At 67.4% G+C, this 13,956-nt stretch overlaps 4 protein-coding genes across 8 annotated transcripts; 2 read left to right on the top strand and 2 right to left on the bottom strand.

The window, feature by feature from the left end:
- Positions 1-41: 41 nt before the first annotated feature.
- On the bottom strand, positions 42-2,709 carry MAF1 (MAF1 homolog, negative regulator of RNA polymerase III). Of its 2 annotated transcripts, none has more exons than XM_051831305.2 (8): positions 2,350-2,709; positions 1,685-1,806; positions 1,463-1,591; positions 1,191-1,356; positions 980-1,101; positions 784-903; positions 590-706; positions 42-464 (listed from the first exon to the last, which is right to left on the bottom strand). In XM_051831305.2, the coding sequence occupies exons 2-8, from the start codon at positions 1,765-1,767 to the stop codon at positions 443-445; spliced, it is 759 nt and encodes a 252-aa protein (XP_051687265.1). In that variant the 5' UTR covers positions 1,768-1,806; positions 2,350-2,709; the 3' UTR covers positions 42-442. The 2 variants fall into 2 exon arrangements, with proteins under 2 accessions (XP_051687265.1, XP_051687266.1); XM_051831306.2 differs by having other exon boundaries at positions 1,685-1,802.
- Positions 2,710-2,942: 233 nt separating this feature from the next.
- Positions 2,943-9,292, top strand: SHARPIN (SHANK associated RH domain interactor). Of its 4 annotated transcripts, none has more exons than XM_070075664.1 (9): positions 3,020-3,488; positions 3,682-3,856; positions 7,146-7,283; positions 7,361-7,502; positions 7,602-7,710; positions 7,782-7,935; positions 8,011-8,129; positions 8,232-8,359; positions 8,428-9,292. In XM_070075664.1, exons 1-8 carry the CDS (start codon positions 3,288-3,290, stop codon positions 8,346-8,348), a joined length of 1,155 nt encoding a protein of 384 aa, XP_069931765.1. In that variant the 5' UTR covers positions 3,020-3,287; the 3' UTR covers positions 8,349-8,359; positions 8,428-9,292. The 4 variants fall into 4 exon arrangements, with proteins under 4 accessions (XP_069931764.1, XP_069931766.1, XP_069931765.1 ...); XM_051831307.2 differs by having other exon boundaries at positions 3,021-3,488; positions 8,866-9,292; XM_070075663.1 differs by lacking the exon at positions 3,682-3,856 and having other exon boundaries at positions 2,943-3,681; positions 8,866-9,292.
- LOC138850033 (SUMO-interacting motif-containing protein 1-like) lies at positions 3,884-7,193 on the top strand. The gene is made up of 3 exons (XM_070075730.1): positions 3,884-3,889; positions 3,973-4,246; positions 4,406-7,193. The coding sequence occupies exons 1-3, from the start codon at positions 3,884-3,886 to the stop codon at positions 5,065-5,067; spliced, it is 942 nt and encodes a 313-aa protein (XP_069931831.1). The 3' UTR covers positions 5,068-7,193.
- A 378-nt stretch (positions 9,293-9,670) lies between the features above and the next one.
- CYC1 (cytochrome c1) lies at positions 9,671-11,889 on the bottom strand. Its single transcript, XM_051831303.2, has 7 exons — positions 11,708-11,889; positions 10,999-11,195; positions 10,788-10,914; positions 10,545-10,702; positions 10,302-10,462; positions 10,062-10,162; positions 9,671-9,975 (listed from the first exon to the last, which is right to left on the bottom strand). Exons 1-7 carry the CDS (start codon positions 11,834-11,836, stop codon positions 9,871-9,873), a joined length of 978 nt encoding a protein of 325 aa, XP_051687263.1. The 5' UTR covers positions 11,837-11,889; the 3' UTR covers positions 9,671-9,870.
- Between the last annotated feature and the right edge of the window lie 2,067 nt (positions 11,890-13,956).

Here is a 13,956-nt window from a genome sequence, read left to right as displayed (position 1 = left end):
ACGCAGGCCCCGCCCCCGCGCCGCAATGAGGTCCACACCGAGTCACGCAAACTTTTATTTGAAACAAATGAGCTGCAGCGAAGTGACACTCAGTGCACGCGGCCCGACGGGCGAGGTGGGGGGCACAGGTGGGCGCCACGGGCCACCCAAGGTCAAAGCCGGTGACCGCTGGGTCCCGCTGGCAGGGGTCTGCGACCGTCGGCCCAGAAGGAAGTACAAAAATAAACTCTGTGGTGCAGCCGCCCCTGCCTGTGGCGGTTGTGTGGGCAGCAGGAGCCTGTGGCTGAGTGGAGTCCACAGGCTGCAGCCAAAGGGCTAGGCAGGAGTGGCCTTGGGCAGTGCAGGGTCTGGCCAGCAGCTGGGACGGCCCTGGGACCCTCAGCGGAGCAGGTCCAGGCTTGGTTGAAGCTGGATGAAGCTGGGGCCTCTGCTCTCCTCCTCGTCACATACAAATCACCGGGACTCTGGCAGAGGTCGGCACACGGCAAGCCTTGAGGGGCCACCACGCAGGAGGCCGGGCACAGGACCCCCGCCCCCGTCCCACCCGTCCCAGGCCCTGGGGACCTGAGCCGCAGCCCCCGTCACACACCTGTCCTCCATGGCACTGGTCTCCTCGGCCGCGGCCTCACTGCCTCCACCCCCGCTCTCCTCCCCCAGGTCCATGTCCAGCTCGTGGCCGGCCTCCGAGGGGGTGTAGGTGGAGCCGCTGCGGAGACACGGGGGCGCTCTCAGCCCCTCCTCCCCTCCCCCTGCTCTGCCGCGGGCCGGGCCGGGCGGACCAACCTGATGGAGCGGCAGCTGAAGAAGACGATGCGCTTGAGCCGCTTGTTGTAGAAGAAGTAGTTGAAGGACCAGAGGCTGCCGTCCTCCCCGAACGGGTCCGAGTCCAGGTCTGGGTTGTAGCTGCGGGGTGAGGGCGAGGGGCGGCGTGAGGCCCCGGGGCGCGGGCACGGGCCCCACCTGCGGGCAGCCGGCCCACCTGTAGATGTCACACTCGGCCAGGCAGATCTCCTCGTCCACCGCGTTCCACAGCTGCGGCTTCAGGGCCCTGAAGTCCTCCCGCACGGCCGAGAACAGGCTGCAGTTGACGGCGTTCACCACCTGGGGCGGGCACAGCACAGCTGACGGGGGCCCGGGGCGGCACGGGTGGGCGGCGGGGGCGGGGGCGGCCTGGGGGACCCGACCCTCACCCAGCTCAGGCTGGGCTCCCTGCTGAACTCGTGGCTGCGGGCGGTGCTGAAGTCGTAGTCGGGCCTAAAGGACTCGTTGAGCGTGGCGATCAGGTAGAAGAGGGTCTTGCGGCTGCACTTGTCGCTCAGCGGGCCCTCGTCCTCACCTCCTTGGCTCTTGCTCAGCCTGCAACAGGCAAAGCCTTGTCCCACCCTCGTCCCACGCTCCCCAGCCCAGCCCCCGCCCAGCCTCCGTCCCAGGCTGCCCCCTACCCCCACCCCGCGCCGCTCACCTGCTGGGGCTGAGGCCCGAGGTCTGGGGTGGGGACAGCGCCTCCAGCACGTGGGGCTGCCCGTCCTGGCAGAACTGCTTGAACATGTGCTTGTCGTCTCCCGCCATCTTACACGAGTAGCTCTCGATCCTAGGGGCGCGGGCGGGACCATGGAGCACCGGGCCTCCAGGCCCAGCTCGGGCCGGGGCAGGGGGCCCGGGGGCCCGGAGACGCTGGCCTCACCTGCCGATGATGTGCGCGTCCCCGGTCTCCACAGTCAGCTGCGAGTTGATGGCCTCGAAGCTGGAGTTCTCCAGCAGCTTCATGTCCTGGGAGGGGCGGTGCCCCGGAGGGGCCGGTGCTGCCTAGGGCGAGCAGGCGCGGCCATGGACACCTTCCCGCTAGGAGGAGCCGCTGTGGCCTGTCCCCAGCCTGCCTCCGAGCAGCCAGAGCAGCGGGGATGTCCCGTCGCCCGGGGGTGGCAGCCCCCGGCCCCCGTTCCGCCACACCCCTGCGCTGCCCCGCCATTTCCGGGGTCAGGCTGGGAGCCCACTGGGGGTCTTGTTCACCCTGGAGCTGCTGGTTCAGTTTCTCCCTCCCCATCCACAAAAAGCCGCGGCCCCCCACCACGGGCTGCGGCTCCCCAACGCAGGCAAGAACCTGCACGCCGGTCAGGAACCTAGGGGCCCCGCCAAGGGGCCCTCCTGCGCGCTGCCGTCCGGCAGGGAGCGGGAGAAGCCCCGCGGGCGTGGAGACCCCGGCCCCGTGCACGGCGCACCTGCCGCGGCCGGGACTCCGAGTCCCAGGAGGCAGTGCGCCGGCGCGGCCGGACTTCAAGTCCCAGGAGGCAGTGCGCCGGGCGCCGGGCGCGGCCGCCGGGGGCTGAGGGGCACAGGGCGGACACCCACCTGCCTGGGCTGGGCCGGGCCGTGCCGGGCCGCTAGGCGCGGGGGACGGTGCGAAGGCGCGACAGGCTCCGCGCGGCGAGGGCGCCTCAGGACCGGAGGGCGGCGCCGTGGCCCGCGCGCAGGCCGCACTGTATCCGGGGGAAGCTCCGCGGCGACGTCCCGTTACTCCCGGCCCTGCCGGCCCATCCGGGTTGCCACCGCGACATAGCCTCACCCCGCTGCACAGCGCCCGCTCTCGCGACCGACCTGCCGCCGACCGCCACAGATCGGCCCAGCGAGCGAGCGAACCAGCGACCTCCGCCTCCCCCAGCCGGACAACAACAAGCGTCCGTCAGGCCCGGCCTCACGCCTGTGAATGGCCCGCTCCAGCCTCCGGGATCCAAAGCTCGAATAGCCATTGGTGGGCTTGCCCGCCGCTCAGTCCTACTTGCATTGCTACTGGCTAGAGGACCTGCCTGTCACTCCCCTGGCCCTACGAACCCGCCTTCCTCGCTGGCACTCATTGGTCGCGGCTTCCCCCGTTCCGCCCCTGAAGGGAGGGGGTCGCCGACCCAGTTCCCAGGGGCCGCGGCCCCGCGAGCGCGCGGTGTAGGCGGGGCCCCTGCCCGGCTGCCGGGCGCCGGTGGGAAGGGAGGTGTTCGGAGCGGCGCTGGCAGGTACTCGCCGCCAGGCCGGCGTCCCGCCCGTCCGACCCTGTCTTCCAGTTGTGGCCGGTGCCTCGGCCCCCAGCTCAGACGTAGCCTCCTCGGCTGTCCCGCTCAGGCCTCGGACCGGCCGCTGGCCTCGCCCGGACCGTGTGCGTGCCAGGCCAAGCGGGCGGGTCAGCTGGCCGCCCCGGAACCCCGGGCCCGCGGCTCGCGTTTCTGGCCGGTGCGGGCGCTTGGCGGCCCGATCACCCGGAAGCGGACTCGGAGCGCCGCGGCCCAGCCGGACTGGAGATGGCGCCGCCGGCCGGCGGGGCGGTGGTGGCGTCCTCTGAGCCGGGCTCGGCCGCGGCGCTCCTGGCCGTGCACGCCGCCGTGAGGCCGCTGGGCGCCGCGCCCGACGCCGAGGCGCAGCTGCGGAGGCTGCAGCTGAGCGCGGACCCCGCGCGGCCTGGCCGCTTCAGGCTGGAGCTGCAGGGCGCGGGGCCGGGGGCGGTGAGTGAGGGCGGCATGCTTTGCCCAGTTTGTGTTTTCTCACTGGAACCCGGGGGTCGTGCGGGTACCCGCGTCCCGACTCGCGGAAAGGAGGGAACCGTGCAGGTGGCCTCCCGCTGTCACTTCCGGTCCTTCGGCGTCGTGATGAGCGGGGCCCGGGTGGGAGGCCCTGAGCCTGGACTCTCCTCCTCAGGTCAGTTGGCAGTGGCCCCTGGACTCCGTCTGCTACACCGTCCGAGGCCCCGGCCAGCATGAGCTGCAGCCCCCCCCAGGAGGGCCGGGCACCATGAGCCTGCGTTTCCTCAACCCTCAGGAAGCTCAGCGGTGGGCAGCCCTGGTCCAGGGCGCCGCCATGGAGGGCCAGAATGGTAGGTGGCCCGGCCTCCCAGCCCCGGATGAGAGTGGGGGGCTGGGCCCGCCCTCCCCTCAGCAGGGGCCTGCGGAGGGTCCAGGAGGGAGCAGATGGAGACAGGGTCAGAGGTAGAGGCTGAGCGGCACTGAACCACGCAGGTGTGGAGAGGCAGAGCACACAGGGCCTGGGCGTGGTGGAGTGTCCCTCAGCAGTGTGGTGTCGGGTGGTGGAGGGACAGGTGTCCCCAGGAGTGTGGTGGTGTCGGGTGGTGGAGGGACAGGTGTCCCCTGGAGTGTGGTGGTGTCGGGTGGTGGAGGGACAGGTGTCCCCTGGAGTGTGGTGGTGTCGGGTGGTGGAGTGACAGGTGTCCCCAGGAGTGTGGTGGTGTCGGGTGGTGGAGGGACAGGTGTCCCCTCAGTGGTGGTGTCGGGTGGTGGAGTGACAGGTGTCCCCTCAGTGGTGGTGTCGGGTGGTGGAGTGACAGGTGTCCCCAGGAGTGTGGTGGTGTCGGGTGGTGAGTGACAGGTGTCCCTCAGCAGTGTGGTGTCGGGTGGTGGAGGGACAGGTGTCCCCTGGAGTGTGGTGGTGTCGGGTGGTGGAGTGACAGGTGTCCCCAGGAGTGTGGTGGTGTCAGGTGGTGGAGTGACAGGTGTCCCCTCAGTGGTGGTGTCGGGTGGTGGAGTGACAGGTGTCCCCAGGAGTGTGGTGGTGTCGGGTGGTGGAGGGACAGGTGTCCCCAGGAGCGTGGTGGTGTCGGGTGGTGGAGTGACAGGTGTCCCCAGGAGTGTGGTGGTGTCGGGTGGTGGAGTGACAGGTGTCCCCAGGAGTGTGGTGGTGTCGGGTGGTGGAGTGACAGGTGTCCCCAGGAGCGTGGTGGTGTCGGGTGGTGGAGTGACAGGTGTCCCCAGGAGTGTGGTGGTGTCAGGTGGTGGAGTGACAGGTGTCCCCTGGAGTGTGGTGGTGTCGGGTGGTGGAGGGACAGGTGTCCCCAGGAGTGTGGTGGTGTCGGGTGGTGGAGGGACAGGTGTCCCCTGGAGTGTGGTGGTGTCGGGTGGTGGAGTGACAGGTGTCCCCAGGAGTGTGGTGGTGTCGGGTGGTGGAGGGACAGGTGTCCCCAGGAGCGTGGTGGTGTCGGGTGGTGGAGTGACAGGTGTCCCCAGGAGTGTGGTGGTGTCAGGTGGTGGAGTGACAGGTGTCCCTCAGTGGTGGTGTCGGGTGGTGGAGTGACAGGTGTCCCCTGGAGTGTGGTGGTGTCTGGTGGTGGAGTGACGGGTGTCCCCTCAGTGGTGGTATCAGGTGGTGGAGTGACAGGTGTCCCCTGGAGAGCGCAGTGCTGTAGGGTGGTGGAGTGATGGGTGTCCCCTGGAGAGCGCGGTGGTGTCGGGTGGTGGAGTGACGGGTGTCCCCTGGAGAGCGCGGTGGTGTCGGGTGGTGGAGTGACCGGCTTAGATTCACACTGCTCTGACTCAGTGAGGCCCTGTGTGGTACTGGCTGGTGCAGATGGCGGGGAGGAAGGGTGTGAGATGATTGGGTGGCGAAGTGAGTTGGGTTCCCGCTGTTTCAGTGGCAGTGCAGAGTTCCTGGGTAGAGGGCCTGTGTGAGAGGACGGCAGGGGGTTGGTCCGAGGCATCTGGGAGTAGCAGTCATCCAAGATCATCAGGAGAGAGGAGAGGGCCAGGCCCCTGGCGTACACCAGGGAGGGAAGGAGGACACACAAAGCAGACCAGACAAGTGATGTGCCAGAGGCCCAGGCAGTCAGTCACCCACCAGATACGAGGGCACTAAAAAATTCGTAGAAAAATTGAAATTAAAAGAGAAGCTTATTTGGTACAAAATATCTTTTTTTTGTTTTAGTTTATTTGAAAGGCAGAGTGAGAGAATCTCCCGTCCGCTGGGTCACTCCTTAGATGGCCATACAGGTCGTCCCAGGCTGAAGCCCGGAGCCAGGAGCTTCTTCCAGGTCTCCCCCATGGGTGCAGGGGCCCAAGCCCTTGGCTATCTCCCGCCGATCCAGCAGAGAGCCAGGTCCGCTGGTCTGGAACCAGTGCTAGCATCGGGTGCTGATGTCGCAGGCAAAGCGTAACCCGCCACGCCACAGTGCTGGCCATATATATATATAAAATCTTGTCTTAAAGCCAGAGTTATAAAGAGGAGGGAGAGAGAGAGATACCCATCTTCCATCTGCCAGTTTGCCCCCCATTGGCTTCAGTGGCCAGGACTGGGCCAGGCTGAAGCTAGTAGACTCCTCCAGGTTTCCCACGTGGGTGCAGGGGCCCAAGCACTTGGGCCATCTTCCACTGCTTTTCCCAGGCCATTAGCAGGGAGCTGGATCAGAAATGGAGTAGCTGGGCTGCGAACTGGCACGCATGTGGGATGCCGGTGTTGTAGGTGGTAGCCCCACCCCAAATTTTTTGAATCCATGCAAATTTTACACAAACTTCTCTCAAGACCATAAGTCTTTGCAGATGCCCCTTTAGCATGAATAAGGCCTCAAGCTCCCACCCTCCTGAAGCTTCCTCTGCCTCCCCACACTTGTCAAAAAACTAGAAGGGGGGCAGGCACTGTGGTGTAGCAGGTAAAAGCTGCACCTGCAGTACCGGTGTCCCATATGGGCGCCGGTTCTAGTCCCGGCTACTCCAGTTCTGATCCAGCTCTCTGCTATGGCCTGGGAAAGCAGTGGAAGATGGCCCAAGTGCTTGGAACCCTGCACCCGTGTGGGAGGCCTGGAAGAAGCTCCTGGCTCCTGGCTTCGGATCGGCACACTCTGGCTGTTGTGGCCCCCTCTCTCTGCCTCTGTCTTTCAGATAAATAAAGTCTAAAACAAACCAACTAGAAGGGAAGCAGACATCGAGGACAGAGTGTAAACAAACTCCCATTAGCTGTGAACAGAATGGGCGCGCGGGAGCTGGAAGGGGCCTTGCTGAGCGGGTGAGACCAGTGAGATTCGAGATTCCTGGCAGGAGCCGTGTGGCCGAGAGCCATAAGGGGCTCTGCAGGGCCCTGGACGCACAGGCACAGCACTGGCGGCTGGGAGGGCCGAGGCCACCAGAGCTGCCATGGACTGGGCCGGGCGTGTGCAGTGCTGTGGGGAGAGGGGGGCCCCCGACAGCTTTGGCCGTCCTGTGTGGAGTGGGGCTGGCACGCGGGCCCAACAGCAGAAGGGGTCTGAAGGTGTCCAGGTCCCAAAGACCACACGAGTTCACTTCTAGCATCCGCAAGGGTCAGGCAGGGGACGACTTGGGAAGGTGAGGTGAGAAGACAAAGGCCTGGCCAGAGGCCCCGCCCATTGCCATCTTTCCTCCCAGGCAGTGGCAGCCCACCCCCAGCCCAGAGCCCAGGGACGTGCCCTGTTTCCCCACCCAGTCCCCCTGTGGCCCTCGCGCCCAAAGCCCCCCAACCCGAGGCGGATCCGCCCTGGAGCCCTGGAGCCCTGATGGAGAAAGGTAAGGGCAGGAAGCCAGGCAGGGTTGGGGGAGCAGCGAGTGCCCGGCTGGGACAGCTGTCCTCCCTCGCCCTGCAGAAGAGCTGGTAGGACGCCTGGCCAGGGCCATCGCAGACGGGGATGAGGAGGGGGCGGCCCAGACGGCCGCCGCCCTGGCCCAGCATCACGCGGCCCTCAGCGTTCAGCTCCAGGAGTCCTGCTTTCCGCCTGGTCCGCTCAGGTGAGGCCCGAGACGCCGCTGTCACCCAGCCCGCCCCTCCCGTCACCCAGCCCCGCCCCTCCCGAGGGCCCGGGCCATCCCGATTCTGGTTCTGGTCAGGCTGCAGGTCACGGTCGAGGATGCTGCGTCGGCCGCGTCCACGGCGTCTTCGGCCCACGTCTCGCTGCAGGTGCACCCCCACTGCACCGTCGCAGCGCTCCAGGAGCAGGTGGGCACAACCAGGGCTGCCGCTGGGGAGGCCACCCGGGGACACGCCCAGCCGTGACGCTTTGCTCCTAGGTGTTCTCGGAGTTTGGCTTCCCGCCCGCGGTGCAGCGCTGGGTCATCGGGCGATGCCTCTGCGTGCCTGAGCGCAGCCTGGCCTCCTACGGCGTCCGGCAGGACGGGGACCCCGCCTTCCTCTACCTGCTCTCAGCCCCTCGAGAGGCCCCAGGCCAGTCCCTGATGTGGGTGGGGCGGGTGGTGGGCTACAGCCTGGGGCGGCCCTGAGCCCCACCTCCTGTTGCAGGATGCAGCCCTCAGCGCCCCCTGAAGACAGGTGGGGACACGGGACACTTGTGTCCTCAGCCACTGGCGCCGCCCCGGGCTCCTCAGCTGGCCAGCTCCAGCCTCCCCAGCCCTCTTCAGGTGGGCAGGGACCTGAGTGGGCAAGGTGGGAATGGGCCGAGCCTGGGCAGCTGTGGGCACTGGGAGGAACAGGAAGCAGCCGCTGTGTCCCCGCCTCCCCAGCCCGGCTGGCCCTGTCCGTCCTGCACCTTCATCAACGCGCTGAGCCGCCCTGGCTGTGAGATGTGCAGCACCCAGCGGCCCTGTGTTTGGGACCCCCCGCCCCCAGCCTCCACCTAGACCCACCACAGGTACTGGGGGTGCGGTGGGGTGGGGGCGGGGCCGCAGCACAGCAGGAATGACTGGTCTCTCCTCCCAGGTGACAACGTCCTTGAAGGCCCAGGGCCCTGGATTGCTGCGTGAACTTCTCAGGGGATGGAGACTCGGGGTTCGGGGGAAGGGAGCGCAGCCAGTCATTAAAAACACTTAGCAGCGCCTGTGTCCCCTTCCCCACCTGTGTGAGGAGCCAGAGCTGCAGGAGGGGCAGGGCAGGCCCTCACTGCTGGAGCCCAGACGTGGGCCCCCAGTCCCGGAGGAGCAGACCCCGGGCCTCCAGGGGCCTCCCTGGCTGCTGCCGACCACCGGGCTGGGGCTGGGGCGCCCATGCAGGCCCTCTGGGCCCCTAGGCACACCGTCCTCTTCCGCTCGTTCCTGCTCCAGGCAGGATGACAGACCAGCAGCAGCAGCAGTGGGCTTTGGGATGTTTTCGGGTAAGAGTATAAAAAGTTTTTAAGGCTGAGGGATCTCTGCCTGCCAGCTGCCTCCCCAAGTGCCACGCCAGAGCCAGAGTCAGGCGCAGCACCCCAAGCCCTTGGGCCAACGCCTGCCTTCCGGGAGCAGCGGAAGCTGGAAGCAAAGCAGAGGCAGGACTTCACCCGGGACGCAGGCACCCCAGAGGAGCTCAGCCCGCCCGCCCACCCACCCGGGGTGTCTTCAAGCCTGTGCTACCACTGAGGTCACACAACCCCCTTGTCACTGACGTGCTGCTGTCTAAACCCAGCCACTAACAGCAGTCTGGCCTGGGCCACCCAGCGGCCATGGTGGCCAGGACACTGTCCTGTCAGAAATCCCTCGATCCCCGGTACAGCTCCGGCCATTGCGGCCAACTGGGGAGTGAACCAGCGGATGGAAGACCTCTCTCTCTCTGCGTAACTCTGTCACATAAATAAATCCTAAAAAACAAACTCCTTGTTCCCTCCCACAGCTGTGCAGTTGAAACCAAGGGACCCTGGAGTGCACTCTTGCTGATGGCTTATGCGGCAGGGGGCTGGCTGTTCCCTGCCCCCCGCCCCCCAGACCCTTCCCAGGGGCCCCGCTCCTCGGTGTCTGGCTGCTGCTGCTGGCAGGTCGCTGGGCTCCTGGACCAGGGCCAGCCTGTGCCAGGGCACACCCACCCTGCTACATACTGCCACTCCCTCCCACTCCCATACCCACCCAGGTACCACCCGGTGGAGGGCGGGGCTGGCCGCAGGGCCCAAGGCATCCTGGGAGCTCTGGTGGGGCGGTCTCGTCCCAGAGTGCCCTGTGAGGACAGAGGCCTTTCACAGAACAGCGCCATCGAATACGCTGACAAGTTTTAATTTATTCCCGTGACGGGGCTGACGCGAGGACCCCAGGCTGCACCCTGGTCTCCCGCCCCTCCCCTCTTGTCCCAGATGAAGAGGGCGTGGCCGGGGGGGCCAGCTGAAGCCTCCTCAGGCTGGGGACAGCTCCTGGGCCCGAGGGCCTCTTCAGGCAAGATGACAAGCACACACCGGACAGGTCACTTGGGTGGCCGATATGCCAGCTTCCGACTCTTGAGGACTGACCACTTGTGCCGCTTCATGGCGTACAAGAGGGGCAGCAGCAAGCCCACCATCATCAACATCTGCGGAGAGAGCGGGCTCAGGGGAGGGAGGGGAGCGCCTGGCCCCTCCGCGGCCCCCCACCGCGGCCCTGGCTCCGCCCTTTCACCTTGAGCCCCATGCGTTTGCGGTGGTCGTGTTCCGGCTCAGACGCCCAGCGCAGGAAGGTGCACACGTCCTTGGCTACCTGGGACATGGTGGCCGGGGTGCCTAGGCCAAGGACAAGTGGTGGGAGTTATCCTTGGGAGCTGCTGCCCCAGCCCTGACACGTCCCAGAGCACGAATGGCTCCGGAATGCCCAGCCAGGGAGCCCACGGGGTGCCCCCTGGGGTTGGGGAGGGGGTCTCACCGTCGTCAAACTCCAGGACTTCCGTGTAGATGGGCGGGGCCATGCCGATGGCCTGGCCAGGGAAGTAGGGGTTGAAGTAGAGGCCTTCTCTCAGCGACACCCCCGTGGGCGGCTCGCAGTAGCCCGTGAGCAAGGAGAAGACGTAGTCCTCCCCGCCGTGCCTGGAACCAGACCGCAGCTGCTCAGCCACCGCGCGGGGCCGCACTCCCGCCCCCCCCCCGGCCCCCGCGAGCACCCCCAGACCTGGCGCGCACGATGTAGCTGAGGTCGGGGGGCAAGGCTCCGTTGTTGGCGGCTCTGGCAGCCTCGGGGTTGGGGTACGGCTTGGGGAAGTAGTCCGACAGCTTCCCGGGCCGCGTGAACATCTCCCCGTCCTCGTTGGGGCCGTCCTGGACCTCCACCTGCCGCCGACAGCTGTCACTACCCTGCGGCCGCCCGGCCCCGGCCCCCGCCCGGCCCCCGCCCGGCCCCCGCCCGGCCCCACACCTCCTCGGCCAGCGCCTTGGCTTCCTCCTCCGTGTAGCACACGCCCACCAGGTGGCGGTAGGCCACGTAGTCCATGCTGTGGCAGGACGAGCACACCTGCTTGTACACCTGGAAGCCCCTCCGGATGCTGGAGAGGGGGGAGAGCGTTAGGGGCGCCAGAGCCCGCCGCCTCGGTCCGCCCAGAGAGCACCCCAGCCCGCCTGCCGCACACCTGGTGTGGTCCAAGGAAGACAGCAGGCCGCGGTGAGACCACGGGAAGCTGGGGGGATGCAGCTCCAGGTCAGTGGCGCTCACGGCCGAGTGCAGAGCCACGGCCAGCCCCGCACCCCCTGCCGCCAGCACGCCCAGCGCGGACAGCATCACCTTTCGGCCGCGGGAAGCGCCAGCCTTCGACGACAAGGACACTGCCTGCAAGAGCTCCGCTCAGCGCCTGCCGGACAGCAGGGCACCGACGCCCTCCCCGGGACGCCCGGCCCCCGCCGCTGCTAACCCCCAGGCCGCGATTCGGCTCCGAGCTGGGGGTCCGGCCGAGGCGACCAGAGATCCCGGGGCAGGCCAAGGTCACAGCAGCTGGCCGAGGTCAGGCTGGGGTCACTTAGGGACGCGAGCCCCGTCTGCACAGCCGGCGGCGGGAGCCGCCCAGGGCGCCCCCTCGGAGGAAGCCCCCAGCCCGCCCGGCAGCGAGCCCGCCCGCCGCCCCCACGCTCGGACCGGGCGCCTCGCCGGAGGGAAGAGGCGGCGCCCGGCCCGGCTCGCGGGCGCCAAAGTCGGCGGGCGGCAGGGGCCGGGCCGGGCCGGGGGCGCTGGGAGCCAGGCTGCGCCCCCTGATGCCCGCCCCGGCGCGCGCCCGGAGCCTCCCCGCCGTGACCTTCACCGGGATGCGGAGCCGCGCGGCGGCCGAGGCCCCGGCCAGCGCTCACCTGAGGCGTCCGCAGCGGGAGCTGCGCGGGCCGCGCGCCGCAGAGCAGGCCCCGGGCACGCGCGCCCGGGAGACCCGCGCCCCGCGGGCCCAGCACCGCTCCGCGAAGCGAGGCCGCCGCCGCCGCCATCTTGGCCCTCTGCAGCGCGGCCGCCGAACCGTCGGCCCCTGCGGCGCCACGCGAGCTCAAACCTCGCGAGATCCCGCGAGGCGGGGCTGCGGGGCTGACCGCGACGCAGGTGGGCGGGCCGGGATCTGTCCGTCAGGGCCGACGGCTCCGCCTCCCCGGGCTCCTCGGTCGTCTAGGAAACTGGAGGGTGGGCGCACGCCGTGGCGTCCCCTGTTGCTGTGACAACGCCCCTTGACCCTTGCGCGGCCGGGGCCCAGGAAAGCGAGACCCGGCACGACCGCCTCTGTCCGGTGGACCCCGAGGCCGCGGCGCTGGACGGGCTGCGGCTCTGCAGCTGCTCGGAGCGTCCCCGCCGGCTGCGGACGCGGGGTGGCCACTCGGCTGTCGGGGGCGCCCCGGGCATCGGCGGGACTTTGTCCACGGCCAGCTGACCGCCAAGCCCAGGAGCCCGCACGGACAAGGACGCAGGAATCGCGGAGGGCCGGCGCTGTGGAGTAGCGGGTAAAGCCTCCGCCTGCACTGCCGGCATCCTGTGTGGGCACCGGTTCGAGTCCCGGCTGCTCCACTTCCGAGCCAGCTCCCTGCTGTGCCCTGGGAAAGCAGGGGAAGATGACCAAGTGCTTGGGCCCCTGCACCCACGTGGGAGACCTGGAGGAAGCTCCTGGCTCGGGATCCGGCAGTTGTGGCCAATTGGGAAGTGAAGCAGCGGGTGGAAGACCTCTCTCTCTGTCTCTCTCTCACTGTCTAACTCTGTCTGGCAAAAAAAAAAAAAAAAAAAAAAGACGCCGCCGGGCTGTGCTGAGGCTGTCGTGTCCAGAACGGCCCGAGCCTCGCTCCGCGTCCCGCCCAGGGTTCCCGCTGCCTCTCTCCAGGTCCCGCCTGGGGTCCCCACTGCCTCTCCTCTCCCTCTCCGTGACCTGCCCGGGGACCACTCGGTGAGGTTGCCTGGCAGGCTGTCTCCTACGGCGGCCTTGGGCATCCCCCAAGCACTGCCAAGCTGCTTAGACTGTTGCTCAGAACAGGGGCCTGGGGAAGCCCTGCCTGCAGCGCCCCCAGCCCAGACCGGCGCTCGGCTCCAGCTCCCGCTGGTGTGCCTGGGAGAGCAAGGTGGGGGCTGGCGCTGTGCAGTGGGCTGAGCCTCCGTGTGGTGCTGGTTCGAGTCCCGGAGGCTCCAGCTCTCTGCCGTCCTGGGAAAGCAGCAGCAGATGGCCCGAGTGCTGGAGCCCCTGCACCCACCGGACCTGATGAAGCTCCCGGCTCCCGGCTTCAGGTCGGGCTGGATGGCCACTGGGAGCCAACCAGCTCCATCCCTGTATCTCTGCCTTTCAAATAAACGGGAGAGAGTGTGTACTAGACAGAGCCTGGAGCTGAGAAGTACAAAGGGACACGATTACTGGCAGATTGAAAAGAACCAGCGAAAGGAAGTTAGGTCAGCCAGGTCGTCTGGTCCGAGGAAGGGACGTGGAGGGGAGGAGGAACAGCGCCCGCGAGCTGCAGGACACAGGACGTGCAGAGGGGGGAGGGGGAGGGGAGGAGACTATTTAAAGAAACAATGCCAAGGTTTATGAACATTCACCTACGTGCCCGGACGCATCACACGTTGTTGGAGAGAAGCGACCACCACACACAGCAGCACGAATGCATTTCCGTTTCCAGTTCTCCCCCACCTGATCCGTGTAGGCTGGCACTGTGGCACAGGGGCTAAGCCGTGGCTCGCAGTGCCAGCCTCCCCTATCCCAGCGGGTCCGTCCCCGCTGCTCTGCTCCACTCCAGTGACACCTGACGGAGCTCGGTTCCCGGCTTGCGCCTGTTGTGCGCGTTTGGGGACTGAACCAGCAGACGGAGGAACTCTGTGTGTGTGTCTCCCCCTCTCTGGTGCTCTGCCTTTCAGACTAATAAATCTTTTAGAAGAAAATAAACATCTGTGAAAAAACCACAGAGGCCCATCTGGATGGTACAGAATGTGTGAGGGTGCATTGGTGACAACGGCGGGGAGGGAGGGGCAGACATGACGGAGCAGCAAGTTCTTGTGATTCTGTTGGAATTAATTCAGTGTTACTAGAATCAGAAGAAAGTTCAGGATCTTGGTGTGTGTCTCGCCCAGCCCTGACCATTGCCTT

Source organism: Oryctolagus cuniculus, chromosome 6 (genome assembly GCF_964237555.1).
Source record: "Oryctolagus cuniculus chromosome 6, mOryCun1.1, whole genome shotgun sequence".
Taxonomy (NCBI): domain Eukaryota; kingdom Metazoa; phylum Chordata; class Mammalia; order Lagomorpha; family Leporidae; genus Oryctolagus; species Oryctolagus cuniculus.
This window is presented reverse-complemented; position numbering and strand designations above follow the sequence as displayed.

What these genes read in the sequence shown, in the direction of transcription:
- MAF1 (XM_051831305.2), bottom strand. Translation starts at nt 1,767, where the DNA reads ATGAAGCTGCTGGAGAACTCCAGCTTCGAGGCCATCAACTCGCAGCTG. An exon ending in GCCGAGTGTGACATCTACAG is followed by an intron (nt 904 to 979) that starts GTGGGCCGGCTG and finishes CTCACCCCGCAG; the next exon opens with CTACAACCCAGACCTGGACT. An exon ending in ACCAGTGCCATGGAGGACAG is followed by an intron (nt 465 to 589) that starts GTGTGTGACGGG and finishes GACCTCTGCCAG; the next exon opens with AGTCCCGGTGATTTGTATGT.
- SHARPIN (XM_070075663.1), top strand. Translation starts at nt 3,288, where the DNA reads ATGGCGCCGCCGGCCGGCGGGGCGGTGGTGGCGTCCTCTGAGCCGGGC. An exon ending in TCGCAGCGCTCCAGGAGCAG is followed by an intron (nt 7,711 to 7,781) that starts GTGGGCACAACC and finishes CTTTGCTCCTAG; the next exon opens with GTGTTCTCGGAGTTTGGCTT. An exon ending in AGCCCCTCGAGAGGCCCCAG is followed by an intron (nt 7,936 to 8,010) that starts GCCAGTCCCTGA and finishes CTCCTGTTGCAG; the next exon opens with GATGCAGCCCTCAGCGCCCC.
- LOC138850033 (XM_070075730.1), top strand. An exon ending in GTCGGGTGGTGGAGGGACAG is followed by an intron (nt 4,247 to 4,405) that starts GTGTCCCCTCAG and finishes GTGGAGGGACAG; the next exon opens with GTGTCCCCTGGAGTGTGGTG.
- CYC1 (XM_051831303.2), bottom strand. Translation starts at nt 11,836, where the DNA reads ATGGCGGCGGCGGCGGCCTCGCTTCGCGGAGCGGTGCTGGGCCCGCGG. An exon ending in CCAAGGCGCTGGCCGAGGAG is followed by an intron (nt 10,703 to 10,787) that starts GTGTGGGGCCGG and finishes TGTCGGCGGCAG; the next exon opens with GTGGAGGTCCAGGACGGCCC. An exon ending in AGTCCTGGAGTTTGACGACG is followed by an intron (nt 10,163 to 10,301) that starts GTGAGACCCCCT and finishes TCCTTGGCCTAG; the next exon opens with GCACCCCGGCCACCATGTCC.